A 24,957-nucleotide genomic window follows, 5' to 3' on the forward strand; every position below is an offset into this window, starting at 1 on the left:
TTTTATGCTATCATCTAGACTGTCTACAGTGCCGCCTAACTTGGATATATGACTTACTATGCCATTATCCAAGTCGCTAATGAATAATTGAGGCCCCAACACAGATCCCTATGGGACACCACTAGTCACATCCTGCCAATTGGAGTACTTATCCATTATCCCCACTCTCTGTCGCCTCCCACTCAACCAACTTCCTAACCACGTCAATAATTTGTCCTCAACTCCATGGGCTTCTACCTTAGTCAACAGACTCTTATGTGGGACTTCATCAAATGCCTTCTGGAAGTCCATATAAATAACATCCATAGAAATTCCACTACCTTCGTCACCCCTTCAAAAAATTCATTGAGATTTGTCAGGCATAACCTTCCCATCATGAATCCATGCTGGCTGTCCCTGATTAACTGAAATTTTTCTAGGTGTTCAGTCACCCTATCCTTGATTCTAGACTCCAGTAACTTGCCCACCACAGATGTCAGGCTAACTGGTCTGTAGTTTCCTTGGTTCCCCCTTTCATCCTTCATAAAAAGTGGAGTGACATGTGCAACGTTCCCATCCAGAAGGACCACGCCTGAATCTAGGGAACTCTGACAGACTATAGTTAGGGCATCTACAGTGTGCTCCCCTACTTCCTTTAACACCCTCGGATGGAAACCGTCAGGTCCTGGGGATTTCTCATTCTTTAGTTCCATTAATTTCCTTGTTACTGATGTTTTACTTACGCTAATTGTATTAAGTGCCTGTCCCCTATCGGCTATTAATTTTTTCGGGACTTCCGGCAAGTTATCCTCCTTTTCAACTGTAAATACTGAGGCATTGTAATTGTTCAACATGTCTGCCATTTCCCCATTATCAATGACAATATCTCCATTTTCAGCTTTTAGTGGGCCTACATTGCTCCTGAACACCCTCTTTCCCTTTATGTAACTATAAAATTTCTTATTGATTTTGATGTCCCTTGCAAGTTTCCTTTCATAATCCCTTTTAGTAGCTCTTATAAGCTGTTTTGTGACCTTTTGCTGGTCTTTGTATCGATCCCATTCGGCCGGATCTGTGCTTCGTTTTGCATTTTTGTAAGCCCTTTTTTTGTTTTATGCTGTCCCTAATCTCTCTAGTTGTCCATGTCTCTTTTTTTCTGTGAAGTGGAGCTTTTTCCTCACGGGTATATACTCGCTCTGTATTTCGTTAAATATTCTCCACTGTTCATCAGTCGTTTGACCCATTAACAGATCTACCCAGTTTACCGTGGACAGTCTCTATCTCATCCTAGTAAAGTCAGCCTTACCCAAGTCTAAAATTCTAGTAGCTGATTCATGCTTTTCACTTTCAAACGCTACCTTGAATTCGATCATGTTGTGATCACTATTTGATAAATGTTCACGTACAGTTAGGCTACTAATTAAATTTGGCTCATTACTCATAACTAAATCTAATATTGCCTGTCCCCTTGTTACATCTAGGACATATTGCTTTAGGAAACTATCCCTGATACATTCCAGAAATTCACTACCTTTCTGACAGGTGCTAGTCTGCCTCTCCCAATCTATGTGTAAGTTTAAAATCCCCCATTAATACTACTCTGCCTTTGTTACACACTTGCCTAATTTGTGCATTTATACAATCTAACAGCACAGAACTGCTACCAGGGGGTCTATACACAACACCGATTACAGTTTTAGATCCTTTTCTGTTCCTCAATTCCACCCATAAGGTCTCTACTGGATGCTTTCCCCTCATTATATCCTCTGTAAGGCTACTTCACCCCCTCTGCCATTTTCCCTGTCCCTCCTGTAAACTTTATAACTAGGTATATTTAGTTCCCAGTCCCGACCATCCTGCAGCCACCACATCATAATCTTCCATTTGAATTTGCTCCTACAGCTCATCTAGTTTATTCCTTACACTCTCTGCATTTGTACATAGAACTCTTATTTGGGCTATGCCCCTTAACCTGTCCCTCAGCACTGATGCTTTATTCACCTGTTTATTATTTCTCTCTTCTGGTTGTTAGCAAACTGCAAGTAGTATACTGCTTAAATCAGCCTCATCACTAACCTGCACTTCTACCTTCTCCTTTAACTTCCTGTTTTTCCATGCAACTGAACCCTCCTGCCGCACTATTTAGTTTAAAGCCCTATCTACAGCCCTAGTTATGCGATTCGCCAGGACTCTGGTCCCAGCATGATTCAGGTGGAGCCCATCCCAACGGAACAGCTCCCTTCTTCCCCAGTACTGGTGCCAATGTCCCACGAATTCAAACCCATTTCTCCCACAGCAATCTGAGCCACGCATTTACCTCTTTAATCTTATTGACTCTTTGCCAATTTGCTCGTGGCTCAGGTAGTAATCCGGAGATTATTACCTTTTTGGTTCTGCTTTTTAATTTAGCCCCTAGCTGCTCATATTCCCTCAGCAGAACCTCTAACCTCATTCTATCTATATCATTGGTACCTACGTGGAACACGACAACGGGATCTTTCCCCTCCCACTCCCAAGTTCCTCTGCAGCCCAGATGAGATCTCCCGAACCCTGGCACCAGGTAGGCAACAGAGCCTCCGGGACTCTCGATCCTGGCCACAGAGAACAGTGTCTATGCCCCTAACTATACTATTCCCGATTACGACTACCTTTCTCTTTTCTCCCCCCACTTGAATGGCTCCCTGTACCATGGTGCTGTGGTCAGTTTCCTCATTCTCCCTACAGTCTCTGCTCTCGTCCACACAGGGAGCAAGAATCTCGAACCTGTTGGGCAAGGACAATGGCTGAGGCTCCTGCAGCATTACCTCCTGGATCCCTCTACCTGCCTCACTCATAGTCACACCCTCCTGTCCCTGACCACTGGCCGAATTCAAGGTAATTAATCTAAGGGGTGTGACTCTCCTGAAACACAGCTTCTGGGTAACTCTCCCCCTCCATGACGTGTCGCAGTGTCCGAAGCTCAGACTCCAGATCATTAACTCTGAGCCGGAGTTCCTCGAGCAGCTAACACTTGCTACAGATGTGTTCACCAGGAACTACAATGGGGTCCACCAGCTCCCACATCATGCAGGTACAACACATCGCCTGGCCCTGCATCTCTATTTTATTTAATTAGATTTTAATTTGTTTTTTAAATTTCCAACTTGTCTTTAGTTTTTAATCTGTAAAATATTTCTCCTATTCACCTTTAATCTGAAATCAATTTAGAATCGGTAATTCAAATTAGCAGTTACTTACCAACCAATGAACTTGCGGTTTTCCTGTGATGTCACTTTTTTTTTTTCACTCTTTTTACTCCCTTAAATTACCTAAAAATTAGATTATTTACACCAGGAACCTTGATTTCCCCTCCCCCCACCCCAAAAAAAAACACTACCTACTATGTTAAAAAAGAACTATACACCTTTCTCTTTACTTCAGTTACGAACCCAGCTATTTAGAGTTATTCCCTAACAGCAGTTACTCACCAACCAATCACCGTGCAGCTTTCCTGTGATGTCACTGTTGACTATTTTTCAAACCTCCAGCGCTGTCCGAATGAACTCTCTCTCTCTCTCTCCTGGTCTCTTTATACTCCGGCTCAGCTCTCGCTGTTTCCCGTTGTCTGAATGAACTCTCTCTCTCTCTCCCGGTCTCTTTATGCTCCGGCTCTGCTCTCGCTGTGATCTGCTCGCTGAGCGAATTCTCTCGTTCTCTCTCCCGGTCTCTTTATGCTCCGGCTCTGCTCTCGCTGTGATCTGCTCGCTGAGTGAATTCTCTCGTTCTCTCTCCTGGTCTCTTTATGCTCCGCGTCGCTCTCACTGTTTCCCGCTGGCTGAGTGATCCAGCTCAGCCTCTTCCTGAAGTTCCCAGCATCGTAGATGCCAGTCTTCAGCCAATTCGATTCATTCTGCGTATCAAGAAACGACTGAAGGCATTGGATACTGTAAAGGCTATGGGCCCTGACAACATTCCGGCAATAGTACTGAAGACCTGTGCTCCAGAACTTGCCACGCCCATAGCCAAGCCGTTCCAGTACAGCTACAACACTGGCATCTACCCAGCAATGCGGAAAATTGCCGAAGTATCTCCTGTACACAAAATACAGGACAAAGCCAACCTGGCCAATTACTGCCCCATCAGTCTACTCTCAATCATCAGTAAAGTGATGGAAGGTGTCGGCGACAGTGCTATCAAAGGGCACTTGCTTAGCAATAACCTGCCTAGTGACTCTCAGTTGGGGTTCCGCCAAGGCCACTCAGCACCTGACCTCATTCCAGCCTTGATTCAAACATGGACAAAGAGCTGAACTCAAGAGGTGAGGTGAGAGTGACTGGTCTTGACATCAAGGCAGCATCTGACAGTATGGCATCAAGGAGCCCTAGCAAAACTGGAGTCAATGGGAATCGGGCAGAAATCTCTCTGCTAGTTGGAGTCGTGCCTAGTGCAAAGAAAGGTGGTTGTTGGAGGTCCATCATCTCAGTTCCAGGACATCACTGCAGGAGTTTCTCAGGGTAGTGTCCTAGGCCCAACCATCTCCAGCTGCTTCTTCAATGACCTTCCTTCAATCATAAGGTCACAAGTGGAGATGTTCGCTGATGATTGCACAACATTCAGCACCATACGCGACTCCTCAGATACTGAAGCAGTCCGTGTAGAAAGATCTGGACAATATTCAAGCTTGGGCTGATAAGTGGCAAGTAACATTCGCGCCACACAAGTGCCAGGCAATGACCATCTCCAACAAAACAGAGTCTTAACCATCTCCCCTTGACATTCAATGGCATTACAATTGCTGAATCCCATACTATCAACTTTGACCAGAAACTGAACTGGAGTAGCCGAAAAATACCATGGCTACAAGAGGAGGTCAGAGGCTAGGAATCCTGCAGCGAGTAACTCGCCTCCTGACTCCCCAAACCTTGTCCACAATCTACAAGGCACAAGTCAGGGGTCTCCACTTGTTAAATGGTTCCTCAGTCAGTGGTTTGGGAACTAGTGATGCTGTTTTTATGGTAGGTTGTGGTTTTCCCACCATTTGACATGTATGGCATGTGCTACAAAATTGTCTCGCATCCTTTGTAAGACCTGGCCAATAGTAATGTTGGCTTATGTGTGATTTGGTCTTCCGAATTCCTCTATGTCCTGCAAAAGGAATGTCATGTGCTAACCTTGATAATCCCCGGCTATATTTAGGTGGTACCACAATCTGTTCAACAACTGTCCAGTCTTCATCTGCTGATCTATGAGGCGGTCTCCATTTCCTCCTCAAAGCCCCATTTGCCATAAAATAGCCCTCTGGAACACCTTTCGCCTAGGTTTCTGTCAGAGCCGTCTGTGCCATTCGGTATATCTCTGGATCAGTTTGCTGTGCTGCAATGATAGCAGATCCGTTAAACATCTCATTCGGATTATCTAAATCCCCAAATAAGGTTTCAGATACTTGGCTATCGATTTGTGGTGCCACCTTTACCTCCGACAATGGATCCTGTTTAGCTATTGCTCAGGTGACTATGCAGGCAGGAAATATTCCTGGAACTTGTTCCTGTAATGGTTCCGTTTCCTTAATTTCACTTGGTTCCTCTGTCATTATGGGAGAAGCTGATACTTTTGATCGAGCCAAATCATTTCCTATGAGTAGATCAATTTCCTCTCCTGGCAAACTGTGGACAACTCCTACAGTTAATATCCCAGCTATTAAGTCACTCTCTAGGCTTACTTTATATAAAGGTACAAGTATATACTCCCCACCGATTCCATGAACTAAAACTTTAGCATTCAAAATGCTTTCTGGTGGAAACCTCATATCTTTCCCTGGCAAGAGCATTTGGGTTGTTCCTGTATCCCTGAGTGTAATGATAGGTTTTCCTGCCTCACTTACAGGATATGAAGTTACTTTTTCCTTTGACAAAAATTCATTGTAATTTTCAGGTATTTTATTCTTAACCTCTACACTCCTTTTAGTTTTATCAGCTCTATGACTGATGTTAGGCTGACTGGCCGATAGTTTCCTGCTTTTTGTCTCCCTCTGTTCTTCAACAGGGGCGTCACATTAGCGGTTTTCCAGTCCGCTGGGACCCTCCCGGAATACAGTGAGTTCTGGAATATTTCAACCAATGCCTCCATTATCTCTGCAGCCACTTCCTTGAAAACCCTTGGATGCAGGCCATCAGATCATGGTGACTTGTCTGCCTTTAGTCCCATTAGTTTTTCAAATACTTTGTCCCTCATGATAGAGACTATTACAAGATCTTTCCTCCCATTAGCTCCTTGCTTATCTGATATCTGTGGGATGTTTGCAGAGTCCTCCATTGTGAAGACCAATGCAAAATATTGGTTTAAATTATCTGCCATTTCCCTGTTCCCCATTATCAATTCTCCAGTCGCATCCTCCAAGGGTCCCACGCTCATTTTAGCTACTCTTTTTTAGTATCTGATTTTACAGCTGTTGTTAAAGCTATAGCCTGATCTGCTATATTCTCAGTCAGAGTCTTTTCCTCTGCACTAACTTTGCGTACCGTAACAAGTCGTATAGGTTTACCTCACAATTTCCAGCATTTTGAACGAAGATGACCCGTTTTGTGGCAATGATAACACTTCGGCTTGCGAACCTCACTTTTACCCTCAGCACCTTCCTTTCTGATCTGAGAAGGTGATCCTGGGGCATTCTCAGCTGTTCCTTCTTGTCCCAGGCTACTTGCCTACCATTCACTCTCCCACTTTCCATCCTTTTCGGGTTTATGGGGGTGATGGATATAAGGTTTTGGCTTATTCACAAGTTCAAAATCGTCAGAAATTTCCGCTTCTTGCCTAGCTTTCAATATTTTCAAGTTATCTACATGAGTTCTCACAACTGAAGGAATGGAGTTTTTAAACTCTTCTCAGAGAATCAACTCCCGAAGGTTCTCATGGGGTTTCCATCTTTAATGCCCGTATCCAACGGTCAAAATTAATTTGCTTCACCCTCTCAAATTCTACATACCTCTGCCCAGCCAATCTCCGTAAGTTCCGAAACTTCTGACGGAAAACTTCAGGGAATAACTCATATGCAGTGAGAATAGCCTTTTTTGCCATCTCATAATCTGCAGAGCCTTTTCAGGAAGCATGGCATAAACTTCATGAGCTCTGCCTAAAAACCTGCTTTGTGTAAGCAGTGTCCAACTTTTGTCGGCCATTTCATCTGTTTGGCTATTTTTTCAAAAGATATGAAAAATTCCTCTACGTCCCTTTAGGAAGTTAGGAAGAGCTTGAATAAATTTAAACAGCTTTTCACTGGTCCTGAACAAAATTCGCATTCTTCCTGACCCGAATTTTCCCTGGATTTAAGATTCTTTGTCATAGTTCCATTTATTTTAGCCTAAATTCCCTCCCTTTTTCACTTTCTCTCTGAAGTTCAGGTTTTCTTACTGCTATTGCTTTTTCTTTTTCCCTTTCCTCTTTTTCCAGTTGAAATTTTTTCATGTTTCTGCTCAAGTTTTTTCGTTTCTAACTGAATCCTAGCCAATACCACTGCGTCACTCTGACGTACGACCTTCTTGTCTCTCATCTTCTCCTAATTCCAGATATTGGGCTATTAGGTCAATTATCTCTGCTTTTTGGCACCTGATTTCAATTCTAACCCTAATTTTGCTGCCAATTCTTTTAATTTATTCTTAATTATAGTTATTAAGTCACTCTGCTGTAACCGCTAATGCCATTACTATGGTATAGACTGTACTTTATTATACAAGAGAACTGTTTCCTTTTATTTTCGTAATTGGCGTTAGGTGTGGATCTGAACAATCGTGTTTCCAGTTGATAAGATCCCAGATGTGAGCTGCCTAATTAAAATATGATTCGACCGCGGACGAGCCCCCAATTAAAATATGTGCAAGATTGCCTGTTCTGTATGAAGCAGCCACCCAGGGAGTTCCCGTTATCTAGATTCCATTAAGTAATGGGAACAAAAATTACACAACTTAACAGAGAAACTGTATCAGCTTCAGCACCTATAGTTGTGACTATCGCATTATCTGTCTGTACCACTTGTAGCATTTTACTGATGAAGTAATTTAAATTGAAATTGAACATTTCATATCACCTGTAATTCTCAATGCTTAACTTGCATGGAAGGATAAAGCACTGCACTTACACAAAAGCAACTGTTCTTAGTTAATTTAGGGAAATCTTCAGAGGCATATATTTTCAAATTGGTGGCCAGCTGATTGAGTGAGATCAGTGAAACAGCTTTGCAAAACAAATTTAGCAGAACACCTGAAAAATATGGAGACCAGAAGTGTAGTTTTTGTGAAAACTGAAGCCAAATTATTGCACCTAAGGACTAAACTAAACATACTGTATTATGAAAGCTGCAGTTAAAGTATGACTAACTTCACAAAGAGATAAAATTAAAATTACTGCTGTGGTGCTTCTGTTTTCCTAAAATTACCAGTTTTTTTCAGGAAGTAATAGTATTGAAATTTTATTATCAGAGAATGCATTTTCCATTTAAATGCCCCACAGATTTTTGACATTTCATACAAGGCAGAAAAGATAGTCTGGCTTTCAGGTTGAAAAAAATAGTCTTATCAGGTCTATCAATTGTTTGTTTTTCTTTATAGTGTACGTGGGAAGTCTATAATAATTGCCAGCATTAAACTTATCTTTCTTGATACTATTGAATTCACAATGGGTATCTGTCTTGACAACTTGAGGAAATAAGCATAGGTCACTTGACTGATTTGATTTTAATAAATGGTCAATACCTATAACATGTCGCCTTGAGTATCCCTTTGGATGCATTTTAGTTCTGGACTGTTCTGGAGAATGGTTTTCTCTGAGTTTTGTTTTTCTTTTAAAGTTAACTTGGTTGTAACTATAAGGCTGTAGTTATGTAGTGATTGTTGATGAGATGGGCAGACACTAAAACTTACAACATATGACTGATGTGGTAGAGCTTCAAACCCTGAACCTCAAGCAAGCTCGACCTGTTCTGAAGGACTGTAATTAATATTTGATTGTTATTCCTTGCAGACCGCAGAAACCAAGCGCCCTAGAGATGACTATAGGGAAACCTTCCCCTCCAGTCTCCTCCACTGCTGTACAGGGACAGATCAAACAAGGTAACTACAAAGCAAAGCTTGGAGAGGAACACAGAATTAAAATGACGGGGCAAGGCTAAATGCACTGAGTAAAATGATTCCTCTTCAGTCTTGTGTTGTTGCAATTTTTTTTCTACCTTGCCTAAAGTCCAGAGTTAAGCAAAGTGTGTGTATATATATTTATCAAGTAGTTCCAATGTACCAAATTCCTGTACGATAAAAGATTAAAGTCTGTGATCCAAATAGAATGTACAGGAGGCACTTTTGGAATGTGAACTTTGTTTCCTGTAGACGATCTAGTCTTGTTAAGTGGTGGGTTTCTCTGCTATTCCATTGTTGAGTATTTAGTGCACATTTTGTTTTTTTAAATCCAAATATTGAGCAAATAAAGTTTAATGAGTAGAAAGTACTGAACAGTTTGTAAATGCATAAATTACCTATCTATAGTATCTGAAGGTCTTTCACCTAGCATTGGTTTTTTACACCACAAATTGATTAGCTCAAATGTCATATGACAAAGGAGCAAATCACCCCTGAACAGGTAGGGAACCTCCTGATGAACAAAAAGAAAACAATCAGGTATAGTAAATTAAAAAAAAAGTCATAATTCTCAACAAATCATGAAACTTATCCTCCAATTCTTATTTTCAGTCATTCACATCTTCTGAATAGCATTTCCCTCTGCAGGCCTCTTGCTCTTTGTAGGTGCATTAATTGAGTTCTTACAGCTGTTTCTGTGTCAGCTCCCATCTACCTTAAATGGAGTTCAACGAGCTAATGGACTGAACCTCCCAAAATGCACCACTGTCACACTGCAAGCATTCGAAAGACTACAGTCTCCAGAATGCAGATATAAGTAGCTTCTCTTTATATGAATGCCACCATGTCTTAGATGTGTTGCGGTGCATAAAATACCAGGATTTTCCTTTATGATTGATAGCAAGGTTAGCCATTCACACACAAGACTGGCACTTGCTTTTTGTAAGTTTTACATCAACCGTTCATTGTCTGACAAAGATCCGCCCGCTCAAACCCCAGGGGTGTTATACAGACTATGAATACGTTGAATGTAAATGAGAACAATATGATGAAGAAATAAACTATTGAAATTATTCTGAATTAACTGACAAGAAAAACAATATAACTATACATGCGATCTTGTGTTGTTTAATGACAAAAATGTTCTATATGTTGTTTAGAATTAACTGTGTATGCTGCTTTTACCAACTTCCACCGTAGTCACAAATTTTACACCTCCCAGTTGTCAGATAAACTGATAATACTCCATCCCTGTTTCAACTCAGGCCTTGTGTCCCATCCAGCTACTTCCTTCCTGTGCTTATGTTGCATTCCTAACTTAACTACTTTGCTCTTCTTGATCTATTCCCCACCCAATTGCTCCAAACTATGGCTTCATTCTGTGGCTCCATATCCTGAATTTTTCATGGGCCAGCCTGCCGCACAAGATCTACTAGTATTATGTTTGTTTTAATATCAGAATATTTATATAGCTATTTCCAAGGATGCAAGGAATCAAAAACATCAGGAAGTCTTGGAATTTCAGAAGTCAGCTAAAAATGGAAAGTATTACAAGTTGTTGATGGAAAACAGAAGTGTACTTTTTGCATAGCATTAAGGGCACTCAAAATGAATTACAGCAATGCATGACATGAGCAAAATGATAAACTGCCAGGTGTTTTTTGAAGTATGTGGATTGAAATAACATGCGAGAATCTGGAATTGGGAGTTATTAAGAATTCATTCATCACAAACTGAAGAATATATAATGGATATAAAGGTCAGTATAGCATTTGTATTGTAGGTATTCAGACTACAAAATACCTGCATAGAATTTTTCATTAGAATCTCTAAGTAAGTGGGGAGACAGGCAAGGAAATTCTATCAGTATTGTTGAGAGCTCAAAGAACAGCATTTTAAACATTTTCTACACTACAGCTATCAAGTTTTTTTTTAATTCTTCAGCTTTACATACCTTTTTGAATATCAGGATTGCATTTGCTGTCCAAAACTTGATGACCTGAGGAGTTTTTTTTACTTGTTGCTGGGATTTGTGGTCACTGGCAAGACTTTTATTGTCCATCCCTAATTGTCCTTGAGCAGGTGGTGATGAGCTGCCTTTTTGAACCACTGCAGTCTATGTGGTGTAGGTACATCCGCAGTGCTGTTGGGGAGAGAGATCCAGGATTTTGACCCAGCAACAGTGAAGGAATGGTAATATAGTTTCAAATCAGGATGGTGTGTGACTTGCAGAGGAACTTGCAGGTGGTGATGTTCCCAGGCGTCGGTTGCCCTTGCTACATTGACAACACTTCTGATAATGAAGCAGTTCATGCGAATCCACAGCAGGACTTGGGTAACATCCAGGCTTGGACTAACAAATGGCAGGTAGTAATTATGCCAGGTACGTCCCAGTGATCAATTTGCACAAGAGAAAGACCACCCATTTCCTCTTGACGTTCAACAGCACAGCCATCATCACGTCTCCAACCATCCACATTTTGAGTAATCATCATTGACCGGAAGCTTAACCCGACCAGCCATACCGACGCTGGCAATAAGAGCAGGTCAGAGGCTGAATGTGCTGCCATGAGTGGTTCATTACCTGACCCCTGAGAGCCTATCTACAATCTACAGTGCTCAATCAGAAGTGTGATAGCATTTATGTGAATGAATGCAGCAAAACAACACTTAAGTTTGATACCATCCAAGACTGATCACTTGGCTTGATTGGCACCCCTGACACCAGGTTTAGCATCAACCCCTTCAATCCTTGCTGTACTGTATCTGCAATACAGGACCTACAGGAATCACTCCAACAATTACCCCATGTTACTTGACAACAAATTCATCCCCTGAAACTTGTACCACAGAGAAGGGCATATAGCAAAGTTGTGGGAACACCTTCACCGTCAAGATGCCCTCTAAGTCTTGCACCTTCTCCTGACTTATGCATATTGCCATCCTTCGTTGTCACTGGCTCAAAATTCTGGTCAAAGTCCAGACCCAACATGATCAAAGCTATATTAGCATTGGTAAGGTCTATTACCAGTAGGATGGTCTACATATCTGTGTAATCAAGAAAAGTATAACTTTAGATGAAGGTGGTATTAGCATTTAATAAGCACAGTAAATTCTACGTTACATAAGAATTATTCTAAGTTAATTAAGAATGTAATTAAAGTAACTTATCAAACAACATAAGTAACAATGACAGGACAGGTATTATTTTGCAACTGTGGTTTGTGAGAGCTCATGGATGCCAAGGCGATCCAGGGTTTAGTTTAGAGATACAGCACTGAAACAGGCCCTTCGGCCCACCGAGTCTGTGCCGACCATCAACTACCCATTTATACTAATCCTACACTAATCCCACATTCCTACCACATCCCCACCTGTCCCTATATTTCCCTACCACCTACCTATACTAGGGGCAATTTATAATGGCCAATTAACCTATCAACCTGCAAGTCTTTGGCATGTGGGAGGAAACCGGAGCACCCGGAGGAAACCCACGCAGACACAGGGAGAACTTGCAAACTCCACACAGGCAGTACCCAGAATTGAACCCGGGTCGCTGGAGCTGTGAGGCTGCGGTGCTAACCACTGCGCCACTGTGCCGCCCATGGGTGACAAACACGTCTGCAGAAAGTGTAAGCAGTTAGAGGAATTCCAGATCAGGATTATTGATCTGGAAGCCGAACTGAAAACACTGTGCAACATAAGGGAGGGGGAGAAATACCTGGACAATTTGTTCTGGAGGATGGTCACACCTCTTAGAACAGGGTCATCTGTTTTGATCTGCAGTGAGGGACAGGAGGATGTGACCATGAGTAAGGCAGATAAAGGGACTGAGCAGACTGTAGTGGAGGAGCCTCAGACTTTGCAGTTGTCAAACAGGTTTGAGGTGCTCTCAACCTGTGTGGACGAAACGAGGTCTGCAAGGTGGATGAGCAGACTGGCTATGGCACTGTGGTACAGGAAGCCATTCAAGCGGGGGGAGAAAAAAGAATGTAGTGGTAGTAGGGGATAGTATAGTGAGGGGGATTGACACTGTTCTGTGCCAAGAGTCCAGAAGCTGTGTTGTCTGCCCGGTGCCAGGGTTCAGGACATCTGCTGAGGGCTGAACAGGAACTTGGAGGGGGAGGATCCAGTTGTCGTGGTTCATGTAGGTACCAACTACATAGATAGGACTAGGAAAGAGGTTCTGCTTAGACAGTATGAGGAGCTAGGCACCAAATTGAAGAGCAGAACCTCGAGGGTAATAATCTCTGGATTAATTACCTGAGCCACGTGACAATTGGCAGAGGGCACATAAAATTAGTGAAATGAATATGTGGCTCAAAGACTGGTGTGGCAGAAGTGGGTTTCGATTCGTGAGGCACTGGCACCAGTACTGCGGAAAGTGTGGGCTGTACCTTTGGGATGGTCTGCACCTGAACTGTGCTGGGATCAGTGTTCTAGCAAATCGTATAACTAGGGAAGTAGAGAGGGCTTTAAACTAAATGAGGCAGGTGAGGGAACAAGCCTGGATAGATGTAGCAAATCAAGGGGTAGAGTCAAGGCTGGAGAGCAGAATAGTAATATGAGAAGTGAAGGTCAGAGAATGGCAGGAAGGGGCAGAGAGAAAAAACTGAATAACACACCAACAGTCAAGACGAGATATTACAAAAATAGCAAGACAAAACTAAAGGCTCTATATCTGAATGCACGTAGTATTCAGAAAAAAGTAGACTAACTGATAGTGCGCATTGAATTAAATAAAAATGATAGCCATTATGGAGAAGTGACTGCAGAATGACTGGGTCCTGAATATTGATCGGTATATGACGTTCAAGCAGAATAGGAAGGTAGGTGAAGGCGGAGGGCACTGTTAATGAAGGATGGCATTGGTGCAATAGTTAGAGATGACCTTGGTTCAGGAGATCATGGTGTAGAATTGGTTTGGGTGGAGATGAGGAAAAGTAGGGGAAAGAAGTCACTAGGGGGGTGGTCTACAGGCCCTCTAACAGTAACCGCAATGTAGGACGAAGTATACAAGAAGAAATATTGGGTGCTTGTGATAAAGGGACAGCAATAATCGAGGGTGATCTTAATCAACATATAAACTGCGAAAAGCAGCTTGGCAACAGTAGCCTGGATGAGGAGTTCATAGAATGCTTTCAAGATAGTTTCTTAGAGCAGCATGTTCTGGAACCAACCAGAGAGCAGATTATATTAGACTTGGTATTGTGTAATGTGACAGGATTAATTAATGACCTCAGAGTAAAGGCTTCTCTAGGTAGCAGCGACCACAATATTATTGAATTTTACATCCAGTTTGAAAGAGTGAAAAGTGGATCTTAGACTAGTATTTTAAACTTGAATAAGGGCAACTATGTGGGCATGGAAGTTGAGCTAGCTGAAGTGAACTGGGTTACTAGGCTAGGAGATAAATCAATAGAGCAGCAGTGGCAGACATTTAAGGGGATATTTCAGAATATGTATATTCCTACTCTGAAGAAAAATTCTAAGGGGAGGACCCACCATCCGTGGTAAGCTAAAGAAGTTAAGGAAAGCATCAAACTTAAGGAAAAAGCATATAATTCCGCAAAGATGAGTGGCAGGTCAGATGATTGGTCAGAATATAAAGAACAGCAGAGAATGACTAAAAGGCTAATCAGGAGAAAGAAATTAGAGTATGAGAGGAAGCTAGCTAGAAATGTAAAAACGGATAGCAAGAGTTTCTACAGGTATTTAAAAAGGAAAAGAGTAAGTAAAGTAAGTCCTCTAGAGAGTGAGAACGGGAGTTCATAGTAGATAATAAGGAAAGGGCGGATGGAATGAACAAATATTTTGCTTCTGTCTTCACTGTAGAGGATACAAAAAACATTCCAGTAATAGCTGAAAATCAGGAGGTGGAAAGAAGAGAGGAACTTGCTGAAATTACAATCACCTGGAAAGCGGTACTGACCAAACTTATGGAGCTGCAGGCTGACAAGTCCTTGGGTCCTGATGGGCTTCATCCTCAGGTCTTAAAAGAGGTGGGAATGAGGTAGTCGATGCATTGGTGTTAATTTTTCAAAATTTGCTAGATTCTGGAAAGGTTCCATCAGACTGGAAAGTAGCAAATATAACCCCTCCATTCAAGAAATGGGGGGAGGCAGAAAACAGGTAACTCTAGGCAGGTTAGCTTGACGTCTGTCATGTGGAAGGTGTTAGTATTGATCATTAAGGAGGCTATAACTGGGCATTTAGGAAAAACTCAAGGTAATTGGTAATAGTCAGCATGGTTTTGTGAAAGGGAAATCATGTTTAACCAAGTTATTGGAGTTTTTTGAGGGAGTGACAAGTGTTATGGATATCGGGGAGCCCATTAATGTACTGTACTTGGATTTCCAAAAGGCATTTGACAAGATGCCACATAAAAGGTTATTGCGCAAATGAGGAGCTCGTGGGATAGCGGGTAACATATCAACATGGATAGAAGATTGGCTGGCTGGCAGAAAACAGAGTGTGCATAAATGGGTCCTTTTCTGATTAGCAGGATGTGACGAGTGGAGTCCTGCAGGGGTTTGTGCTCGGGCTCAACTTTTTACAATTTATATCAATGACTTAGATGAGGGGAGCAATGGCATGGTAGCTAAATTTGCAGATGACACAAGGATAGGTAGGAAAGTATGCTGTGAAGAGGACATGAGGTTGCAGACTGATAGAGAGGGGTTGAGTGAGTGGGCAAAAATCTGGAAGATGGAGTATAATGTGGGAAAATGTGAAGGTGTTCACTTTGGCAGGAAGAATAAAAAAGCAGAGTATTTCTTAAACAGGGAGCGACTGCAGAATTCCAAGGTGCATAGGGATCTAGGTGTTGTAGTGCATGAGTCTCAAAAGGTTAGTGTGCAGGTACAGCAGGTAATAACGGCAGCTTATGGAATGCTCTCCTTTATTACGAGTGTAGTTGAAAATAAAAGTAAGGATGTTGTGCTTCAGTTATACAGGGCATTGGTGAGACCACATCTCGAATACTGTGTGCAGTTTTGATCTCCTTATTTAAGGAAGGATGTGAATGCATTGTAGGTGGTTCAGAGGAGGTTTACTAGATTGATACCTGAAATGGGTGGGTTGTCTCATGAGGAAAGGTTGGAGAGACTGGGTTGTTTTCACTGGAGTTCAGAAGAGCATATAAGATCCTGAACGGTTGGATGTGGAAAGGATGTTTCCTGTTGTGGGTGAGTCCAGAACAAGGGGCACTGTTTTAAAATTAGGGGTCGCCCTTTTAGGACAGAGACGAGGAGAAATATTTTATCTCAGAGGGTTGTGCGACTTTGGGACTCTCTGCCACAGAATGTGGTGGAGGTGGGGTCATTGCATATTTTTAAGGCGGAGGTAGATAGATTCTTGTTAGGCAAGGGATTCAAAGGTTATCGGGGGTGGATGGGAGTGTGGAATTCGTGACCGAAACAGATCAACCATGATCTTATTGAATGGCGGGGCAAGCTAGAGGTGCCGAACGGCCAACTCCTGTTCCTAATTTGTATGTTTGACTCCTGGGAACACCATCACCGCAATGGCTGCAGTAGTGCAAGGAGACAGCCCACCACTGTCTTCCCAGAACAACTGGGAACAGGTCATATATGCAGTCTTGCTGGCATCGCTCATGTTACAATATATATATAATATATGTAACTCGTATTATTTATCTATGTATAAGGAGGTTTCAGTGTAGGGATGATCATTAGTAAAGGAATTAGATCTTAATGATTATGCATTGTAAATATGTAATCTGTATCCAGGAGGCTAATCAGATACTGAAGAACATTTGATCCGAACGTGAAACCAGTTATCTTAAGCTACTGTTATGACTGAGGCGGGAGGAGTGCACTGTTTGTTCGAGTTCCTCTTCTCCACGATCATAACATATATTAAAATTTTTTCCCACTTACCAATACCAATCATAGACTCTATTTTTATCCCTACTAGGTTTTTTTTAAACAAACATCAAAATTATCAGTTTGTTATAAAACAATCCTTGAGCAGTATTGAAGCAAAGCATAAACACACAGATTGAAATATAAAATTTCCCTTTTTACCTTAGCCCTTCACACACACACACACACACACACACACACACACACACACACACACATACACACACACACACACACACACACCTGTTAACCAAAAAAATGAAGAGATTTACTCTGTGGAGCTCTGGTACAAAAACAAAACAAAAAAAGAATATGTTACTTGATAATTCTTGAAGTAAAAAAGAGAAGATATGAAAAGATGTCAGAAGTCCTTTTTTGTTTGGTGTCCCAAATACGTATCGACGCCTGTCACTGGGATCTTCCTCGAACAGTTGTTGTCAGGCGACATTGAACATCAGTTTGTGCAGGCTTACCAGGGAAAATGTAGTAATGGGTTTCAGGCAGTTTCTTACACTTGCTTCTCAAGAGATGGAAAACTGGCAGGCTTTTTCAAAGAGCTGAAACAGACTGAGCTGGGCTTTTGCTTCCTTGGCAAGTTTTCTCTAACTGTTTTTTCAAACCATTGTCCATATCCCAACTCACTGTCCAAAGCGAAACCAGAACCAATGTCTCAAGCATCAAGCTTCCTAACCTCTATAAATCTTGATCTGTCACTTCTTTGTAAACATCATTCCCCAAGTCAAAAATAACCCTTGTTGGGTATTTATTTGAAGACAGGTGCCTTCCAGTAACTTTACAAACCAGACCTCTCAGTGACCATTGTAAAAAAAAAAAAGCAAACATCCATGGACTCCTTTTCAGTTTTAAAACACAAATCTTCAAAATTTTGAACGTAAAAAATGGAAGCACTGGGAACAGTGCTTTAAAAGATTGAGAGGAAGCACAGTTTAAATATTTAAAACTGTGACTAGCATATAAACACATCTCTAATAGAGGGTTTATTAATTTGTTGTGATTATTGAATTGGAAAGCAGAGACATAACATTTTTGAAGTTTCAAATCAGTGATATCAGAGAAAGCATGGAATAAAAGGGATGATGGCAGCATGGATAAGAAGTTGACTGAGTGACAGGAAACAGAGAGCAGTGGTGAATGGTTGTTTTTCAGACTGGAGGATCTATACAGTGGTGTTCCTCAGGGGTCAGTACTAGGCACGCTGCTTTTCTTGATCTATATTAATGAGTTACACCTAATAGGGCACAATTTCAAAACCTGCAGCTGGCACATAACTTGGAAATATTGTGAACTGTGGGGAGGATAGTAATAAACTTCGAGGACTTAGGCAGACTGGTGGAATGAGTGAACATGTGGCAGTTGAAAATGCAGAGAAATGCTTTGGTAGGAAGAACAAGGAGACGCAATATAAACTAAAGGATACAATTCTCAAGAAGGTATGGGAACACAGAAACCTGGGGGTGTATATGCACAAATAATTGAAGGTGGCAGGACGGGTTGAGAAAGTTGAATCAAGGCATAGGGTACAAAAGCAAGGAGATTGTGAGGAACCTTTATTAAACACTAGTTCGGCCTCAACTGAAGTATTGTGCCCAATTCTGGGCACAGTGCTTGAGGAAAGATGTGAAGGCTTTAGAGAGGGTGCAGAAAAGATTTACGAGCGTGGTTGCAGAGATGAGGGAATTGCATTACATGGATAGGTTGGGGAAGTTCTGTGCCGGCCATCAAGTACCTATCTATTCTAATCCCATTTTCCAGCACTTGGCCTGTAGCCTTGTATGCAGTGGCGTTTCAAGTGCTCATCTAAATACTTCTTAAATGTTGTGAGGGTTCCTGCCTCTACCACCCCTTAAGGCAGATTCCAACCACCCTCTGGGTGAAAATTTTTTTCCTCATATCCGCTCTAAACCTCCTGCCCCCTACCTTAAATCTATGGCCTCTGGTTATTGACCCCTCCGCTAAGGGAAAATGTTTCTTCCTATCTACCCTATCTATGCCTCATAATTTTGTATACCTCAATCAAGTCCCCACTCGGCCTTCTCTGCTCCAAGGAAAACAACCCTAGCCTTTCCAGTCTCTCTTCATAGCTGAAATGCTCCAGCCCAGGCAACATCCTGATGAATCTCCTCTGCACCCTCTCCAGTGCAATCACATCCTTCCTATAGCGTGGCGACCAGAACTGTACACAGTACTCCAGCTGTGGCCTAACTAGCATTTTATACAGCTCCATCATAACCTCCCTGCTCTTATATTCTATGCTTGGCTAAGAAAGGCACGTATCCCATATGCCTTCCTAACCACCTTATCCACCTGTGCTGCTGCCTTCAGTGATCTATAGACAAGTACACCAAGGTCCCTTTGACCCTCTGTACTTCCTAGGGTCCTACCATCCATTGTATATTCCCTTACCTTGTTAGTCCTCCCAAAATTCATCACCTCACACTTCTCAGGATTAAATTCCATTTGTCACTGCTCTGCACATCTTACCAGCCCATCTATATCGTCCTCCTCACTATTTACGACACCACCAATTTTCGTGTCATCTGTGAACTTATTGATCATACCTCCTATATTCACGTCTAAATCATTAATGCACACTACAAACAGCAAGGGCCCCAGCACCGATCCCTGCAATGCACCACTGATCACAGGCTTCCAATCGTAAAAACAATCCTCGACCATCACCCTCGCTGGTTCATTCTTCAGGGCAATGCCTTGACCAATCAGAGTGAAGCTGACTGGTTTATACTTCAAACAAAGTTTGGCAGTTAACTGTCAAATTAAACTGGTGCATTCTCCATGGCAACACCTCTACCTATCAGAGTTCGCTTGCCAACCAATCAGCACTCTCTTCTCATTAAGTATAAGTTGTTGTTTTTCACTGCATTGGTTGTTCTTGTGTATTGTCCTGATGAGTACAAGACGAAAAGCTTCGACAACATGTCTCTATTTTCAGCAATTCTGAAGTTCTGTACTACCAAACGACTATTTGGTTTTAAATATGTGAATGGGAGTCTCGTCGCCGAGTGGTGGATGGGGGGGGCCGCCATGAGACTTCGCTGCCACTGGCAATATTGGGCTGGGCGGCCCTCTCCGGAGGCATTTTTTGCCATCCAGGACAAAGCAGCCTGCTTGATGGGCACCTCATCCAACACCGTCAGCATTCGCTCCCTCCACTACCAGCGCACAGTTGCAGCGGTGTTTACCATCTACAAGGTACACTGCAGCAACACGCCAAGGCTCCTTTGATAGCACCTTCCAATTCCTCAACTTCTACCACCTAGAAGAATAAGAGCGGCAGATTCATGGGAACACCACCTCCTGCAAGGTTCCCTCCAAGTTACACACCAGCCTGACTAGGAACTGTATTGCTGTTCTTTCAGCATCGTTGGGTCAAATTCCTGCAACACGCTCCCGAGCAGCACTGTTGGTAGACCTACATTAGGTGGACTGCAGCGGTTCAAGAAGGCTGCTCACCATCGCCTTCTCAAGGGCCGTTACTGATGGGCAACAAATGCTGTCCTTGCCAGCAATGCTCATGAATATGATTTTTTTTCCAAAGTTGAAGTATTTGTTTACTGTTTTCTGCTTAATTCATATCCTTTCAGTTGGTACATCCAACAGATGACTCTCATCGCTGAAAAGATTTATTTTTACAATGAGACATACAATGCCGTGGAGTATTAAGGCATTTGGATCTAGAACCATCTAACTTTTTTATATTAGTTCGTGGGATGTGGGTGTTGCTGGCAAGGCCAGCATTTATTGCCCATCCCTAATTGCTCTTGAGAAGGTGACCTCCTTGAAACGCTACAGTCCTTGGGGGTGTAGGTACATCAACAGTGCTGTTAGGAAGGAAGTTCCAGGATTTTGACCCAGTGACAGTGAAGGAACGGCGATATAGTTCCAAGTCAGGATGGTGTGTGGTTTAGAAGGGAACTTGCAGGTGATGGTGTTCCCATGCACCTGTTGCCCTTGTTCTTCTAGGTGGTAGAGGTCGTGAGTTTGGAAGGTGCTGTCGAAGCAAAATATGATCTAGCGTCAAATTTTTGATAGCAACTACAGTTTAAACAAAATTCTGTTGATTTGTATAGAACTAGATTCAAATCTCATAACAACATGCATTTATTATATCATAGCTTGAATGTAGTAAAATGTTGCAAGGTGCTTCGCTGGAAAGTTATCAAACAAAAGCCACATAAGGATCTTTTCGGACAGGTGACCAAAGCTTGGTCGAAGAGGTAAATTTTAATGAGCATCATAAAGGAGGGGAGCATAAGAGAGGCGGATAGGTTTAGGGAGGGAATGCCAGAGCTTAAGCATCTGAAGGCACAACAGGTGGAGCGAAGAAATTCAACGATGTGCAAGCGACCTGAATTGGCAGAGCACAAAGTCATTAGAGGGTTGCTGAGCTGGAGTAGGTTGGGAGTGTGAGGCCATGGAAGGATTTGAAAACAAGAATGAGAATTTTAAAATAAAAGCATTGCTGGACTTGTAGGTCAGCTAGCACAGGGAGTTATTCATAAAGGAACTTGGTCGTAGGAGCAACAGAAAGAATGGAAGTCCAACAGAAAGGCATTAGTTAAGATGCTTTCCTATGCTGAGTGGCGTGAAACAGGGCTGTGTTCTCGCAAATACACTTTTTGGGATCTTCTCACTGCTGCTTTCACATGCGTTCAAGTCTTCAGAAGAAGCAATTTTCCTCCACACAAGATCAGATGACGGGTTGTTCAACCTTGCCCGCCTTAGAGCGAAGACAAAAGTAAGGAAAGTCCTCATCAGGGAACTCCTCTTTGCTGACGATGCTACATTAACATCCCACACAGAAGAGTGTCTGCAGAGTCTCATTGACAGGATTGCAGCTGCCTGCAACAAATTTGGGCTGACCATCAGCCTCAAGAAAACGAACATCACGGGGCAGGTCATCAGAAATGCTCCATCCATCAATATCGGCGACCACGCTCTGGAAGTGGTTCAAGAGTAGGCTGTGATAAACTGACTGCTGTGTTTATATACCATAAACAAAATAGCCTACAATAAATCACTCAATTTCAGTATAATAGTATAGAACAGAAATCAAGAAAAGGGATGAAAAGAAAGCTAAAAGTATTTTAACTAATTTTCTTCACAAATAATAAGTTAAAACCTTTCTCTGCACTACGTATAAGTCTGATATGAGTGAAAGGAAACAAGTAAGAAACAACTGTTGGAGTAAAATTTGGCCAAAATGAAACAAATCATGGTGAATTCAAATGTTAACATGCTTAAAGAAATCAGTTTTACAGTTGAAAGTTAAGTATATATCTGCAGTTTTGATGGCAAAACATATTAGATATAATGAATGGCATGCTATAGACATGTCATGGAGTATTCTTTCAGAGGTCAGCTTCCACAACCATCTGATGGGGCAGTGTACCAACTTGTAGGCCAAAGATAGACAACCTTCTTTCCTTCACATTGTTTGAAACAAGGCCTGGTTCTGGCACATGCCCTTAGTTGACTGGACAGTGGAGACATATTGACACCAAAGATTGTGAAAATCTCTTAAGATGCTGGGTCAAGATCTATAGCACAGGACACCAACACAATAGCAAAAGAAGACATGTAGTTGTTGGCATCTTCTTAGGCAGTGTTATGACTAGGTGAGGAAGGGGTCTCAGGCCTATCACCCCATCTCTGGTTTGACCGCAACAAGGTTTGTTCTTTTACACAGTGAATTAGTTTACCACCTCATTCAGCACTTGCTCACTGTTTCTCTAATTGTCATTGTAAATGAACCAATCAGACAGGTTTTCTTGAGTTTAAACAAGATAGATGTAAGTTTATTAACCTCATCACTCTAAACTGGTTAAAATTACTAAATTACGCGACGCATCCATGCTCATATTTATACGAGAGGCACACATTCACACAAATAGATACAGAGGGGATAAAAGTTGGGAGGTTGAAGTAAAGTCCGTAATAAATGGAATTCAAATACTGAGTTTCAGTGTCATTAGTTGAAGTCTTGAAGTCCTCGCTGGGCCACCTGCACAATTCGGGCTTGCTTCTCTGGTTTCGGAAGGTCCAAGAGAGACTTTATCCGTTCTCCTTGTTCATGACTGTCGGGATCTGTAGATTTGAGGTTTAGCTGCAGCCAGGACCTTCCTGAAACTTGGCAGGAGAGGTAGAGGGGAGAGATTTTCCTTCTTGGAGTTCAGTTACTGTCTTTCTTCTGAGGCACAATTCACAAGCTCAGAGTTGCACAGGCAGGTATGTCATGTGATCACCTTTTTGAAACAGAAATTTCTGGGAGGTTATTTGAATTCAAAGTTCTTCAGACTTACTTGGTGGGGGTGGGGGTGGCGGTTGTATTTTGCTCTTTCAAAGTCAATGGGTGTTGGTGGCTTTTGACGACCAATCAGAGCCCACCCCTATTGTTCTGGCTAGACTGAGTAATTACCTCTATCTCCCAGCCAGTCTTTGGCTTCTCATATGCAAATTGTGCGTGGCCATCTTTAGCTGTTCTGTTCTGCTTTTTAAAAGTTATTTGTAATAATGCCCAGCAAAAAGTCTCAGGCAAAGTTTCATCGGACAAAATTAATATTTTTCCATTTGGCCTGTGGGTTTTCCATCACAGCAGTCCCTCGGGAAAGAGGATGACTTTCTTGCACTCCAGGCTTGTGGGTCCTTTGGTGACTGAATAGTCCAATTCTGGATCCGCACACTCTGCCACAGTGGGGCAGGTGGTGTGTGATGAGGCGAGTGGATGGGATGCTTGAATTTCCGAATGCCCCTTCCGCTGTTTGCACTTGGTCGCTGCCTGGGCATGTTGATGTTCAAACTGGCTGGCACCTTCTCGGATGCTTCTACTCCATTTTGGGTGGTCTTGGACAAGCAATTGTCACGAATCAGTGGATATGTCACATTTTTTCTGGGAGGATTTAAGGACATTCTTGTAGCATTTCTCTGCCCTTCTGGTATCCTCTTGCTGTGACGGAGCTCGGAGTAGAAAGCTTGTTTTGGGAGTCTTGCATCAGGCTGCGGACGATGTGGCCTGCCCAATGTAACTGACTAGCCATGACCAGTGTCTCAATACTGGGGATGTTGACCTGAGAGCACTGATATTGGAGCACCTGTCCTGCCACTGAATTTGCAGGATCTTGCGGAGGCACTGCTGGTGATATCTCTCCAGGGCTTTGAGATGGCTACTGTACAGTGTCCATGTTTCCGATGCATGAAGGAGGGCAGGTAACACTGCAGCCCTGTAGACCATGAGCTTGGTGCCAGGTTTGAGATCTTTGTCATTAAACACTTTTCCTCAGACGACTAAATGCTGCGCTGGCACACTGAAGATGATGCTGAGTTTCATCGTCGATGTCTGCCCTTGCTGAGAGGAGGCTCCCATGGTGTGAGAAGTGATCCACATTGTCCAATGGTTCGCCATGAATCTTGGCAGTTGTATGTGTGGGGGTGGGGGGAGTGCTGAGTGGGCAGTGTTGTGCTGCAGGAGCATATTTGTCTTCCGGATGTTTAGCTTAAGGCCCAATCCTTCATATGCCTCCGTGAATGCATCGACGAGGGTTTGAAGCTCGCCCTTTGAGTGTGCGCGTACGCCAGCATCGTCCGTGTACTGCAGCTCGATGACAGAGGTTGGGGTGACCTTGGTTCTGGACTAGAGACGACGTTAAAATAGTTTCCCACTCGTCCTGCAGAGTAGATCTACTCTGGCAGGGAGCTTCATGGAGATGAGGTGGAGTGTTGTGGCGATGAAGACAGGTAGTGATTAACTAATGGCAAATTTAGATTTTAAAAGTCCAGTGATAATTTAAAAAAAAGACTGATGGAAGTTCCCCAGTGTGAGATCCTGAGAGAATGAGAATGGAGTGAGTCTTGATGGCAACACAATGAAAATGCTACATTTATGACCTTGAAGGAATGGGAAAATTGAGGAATACTGACCACAATAATTTAAATAAGACAGAGAAAAACCGGAAAGG

The 24,957-nt window shown here is 42.5% G+C and overlaps 1 protein-coding gene across 7 annotated transcripts in view; it reads left to right on the forward strand.

Annotated features, from left to right (window-relative positions):
• Nucleotides 1-24,957, forward strand: part of LOC137369594 (WD repeat-containing protein 7) — a 928,502-nt gene that overhangs the window by 296,468 nt on the left and 607,077 nt on the right. For all 7 annotated transcript variants that reach the window (XM_068030905.1, XM_068030929.1, XM_068030912.1 and 4 more), the window contains one exon: nt 8,971-9,059. In XM_068030905.1, the coding sequence (XP_067887006.1) occupies nt 8,971-9,059 (89 nt within the window). The remainder of the gene's footprint in view (nt 1-8,970; nt 9,060-24,957) is intronic.

Source organism: Heterodontus francisci, chromosome 1 (genome assembly GCF_036365525.1).
Source record: "Heterodontus francisci isolate sHetFra1 chromosome 1, sHetFra1.hap1, whole genome shotgun sequence".
NCBI classification, from domain to species: domain Eukaryota; kingdom Metazoa; phylum Chordata; class Chondrichthyes; order Heterodontiformes; family Heterodontidae; genus Heterodontus; species Heterodontus francisci.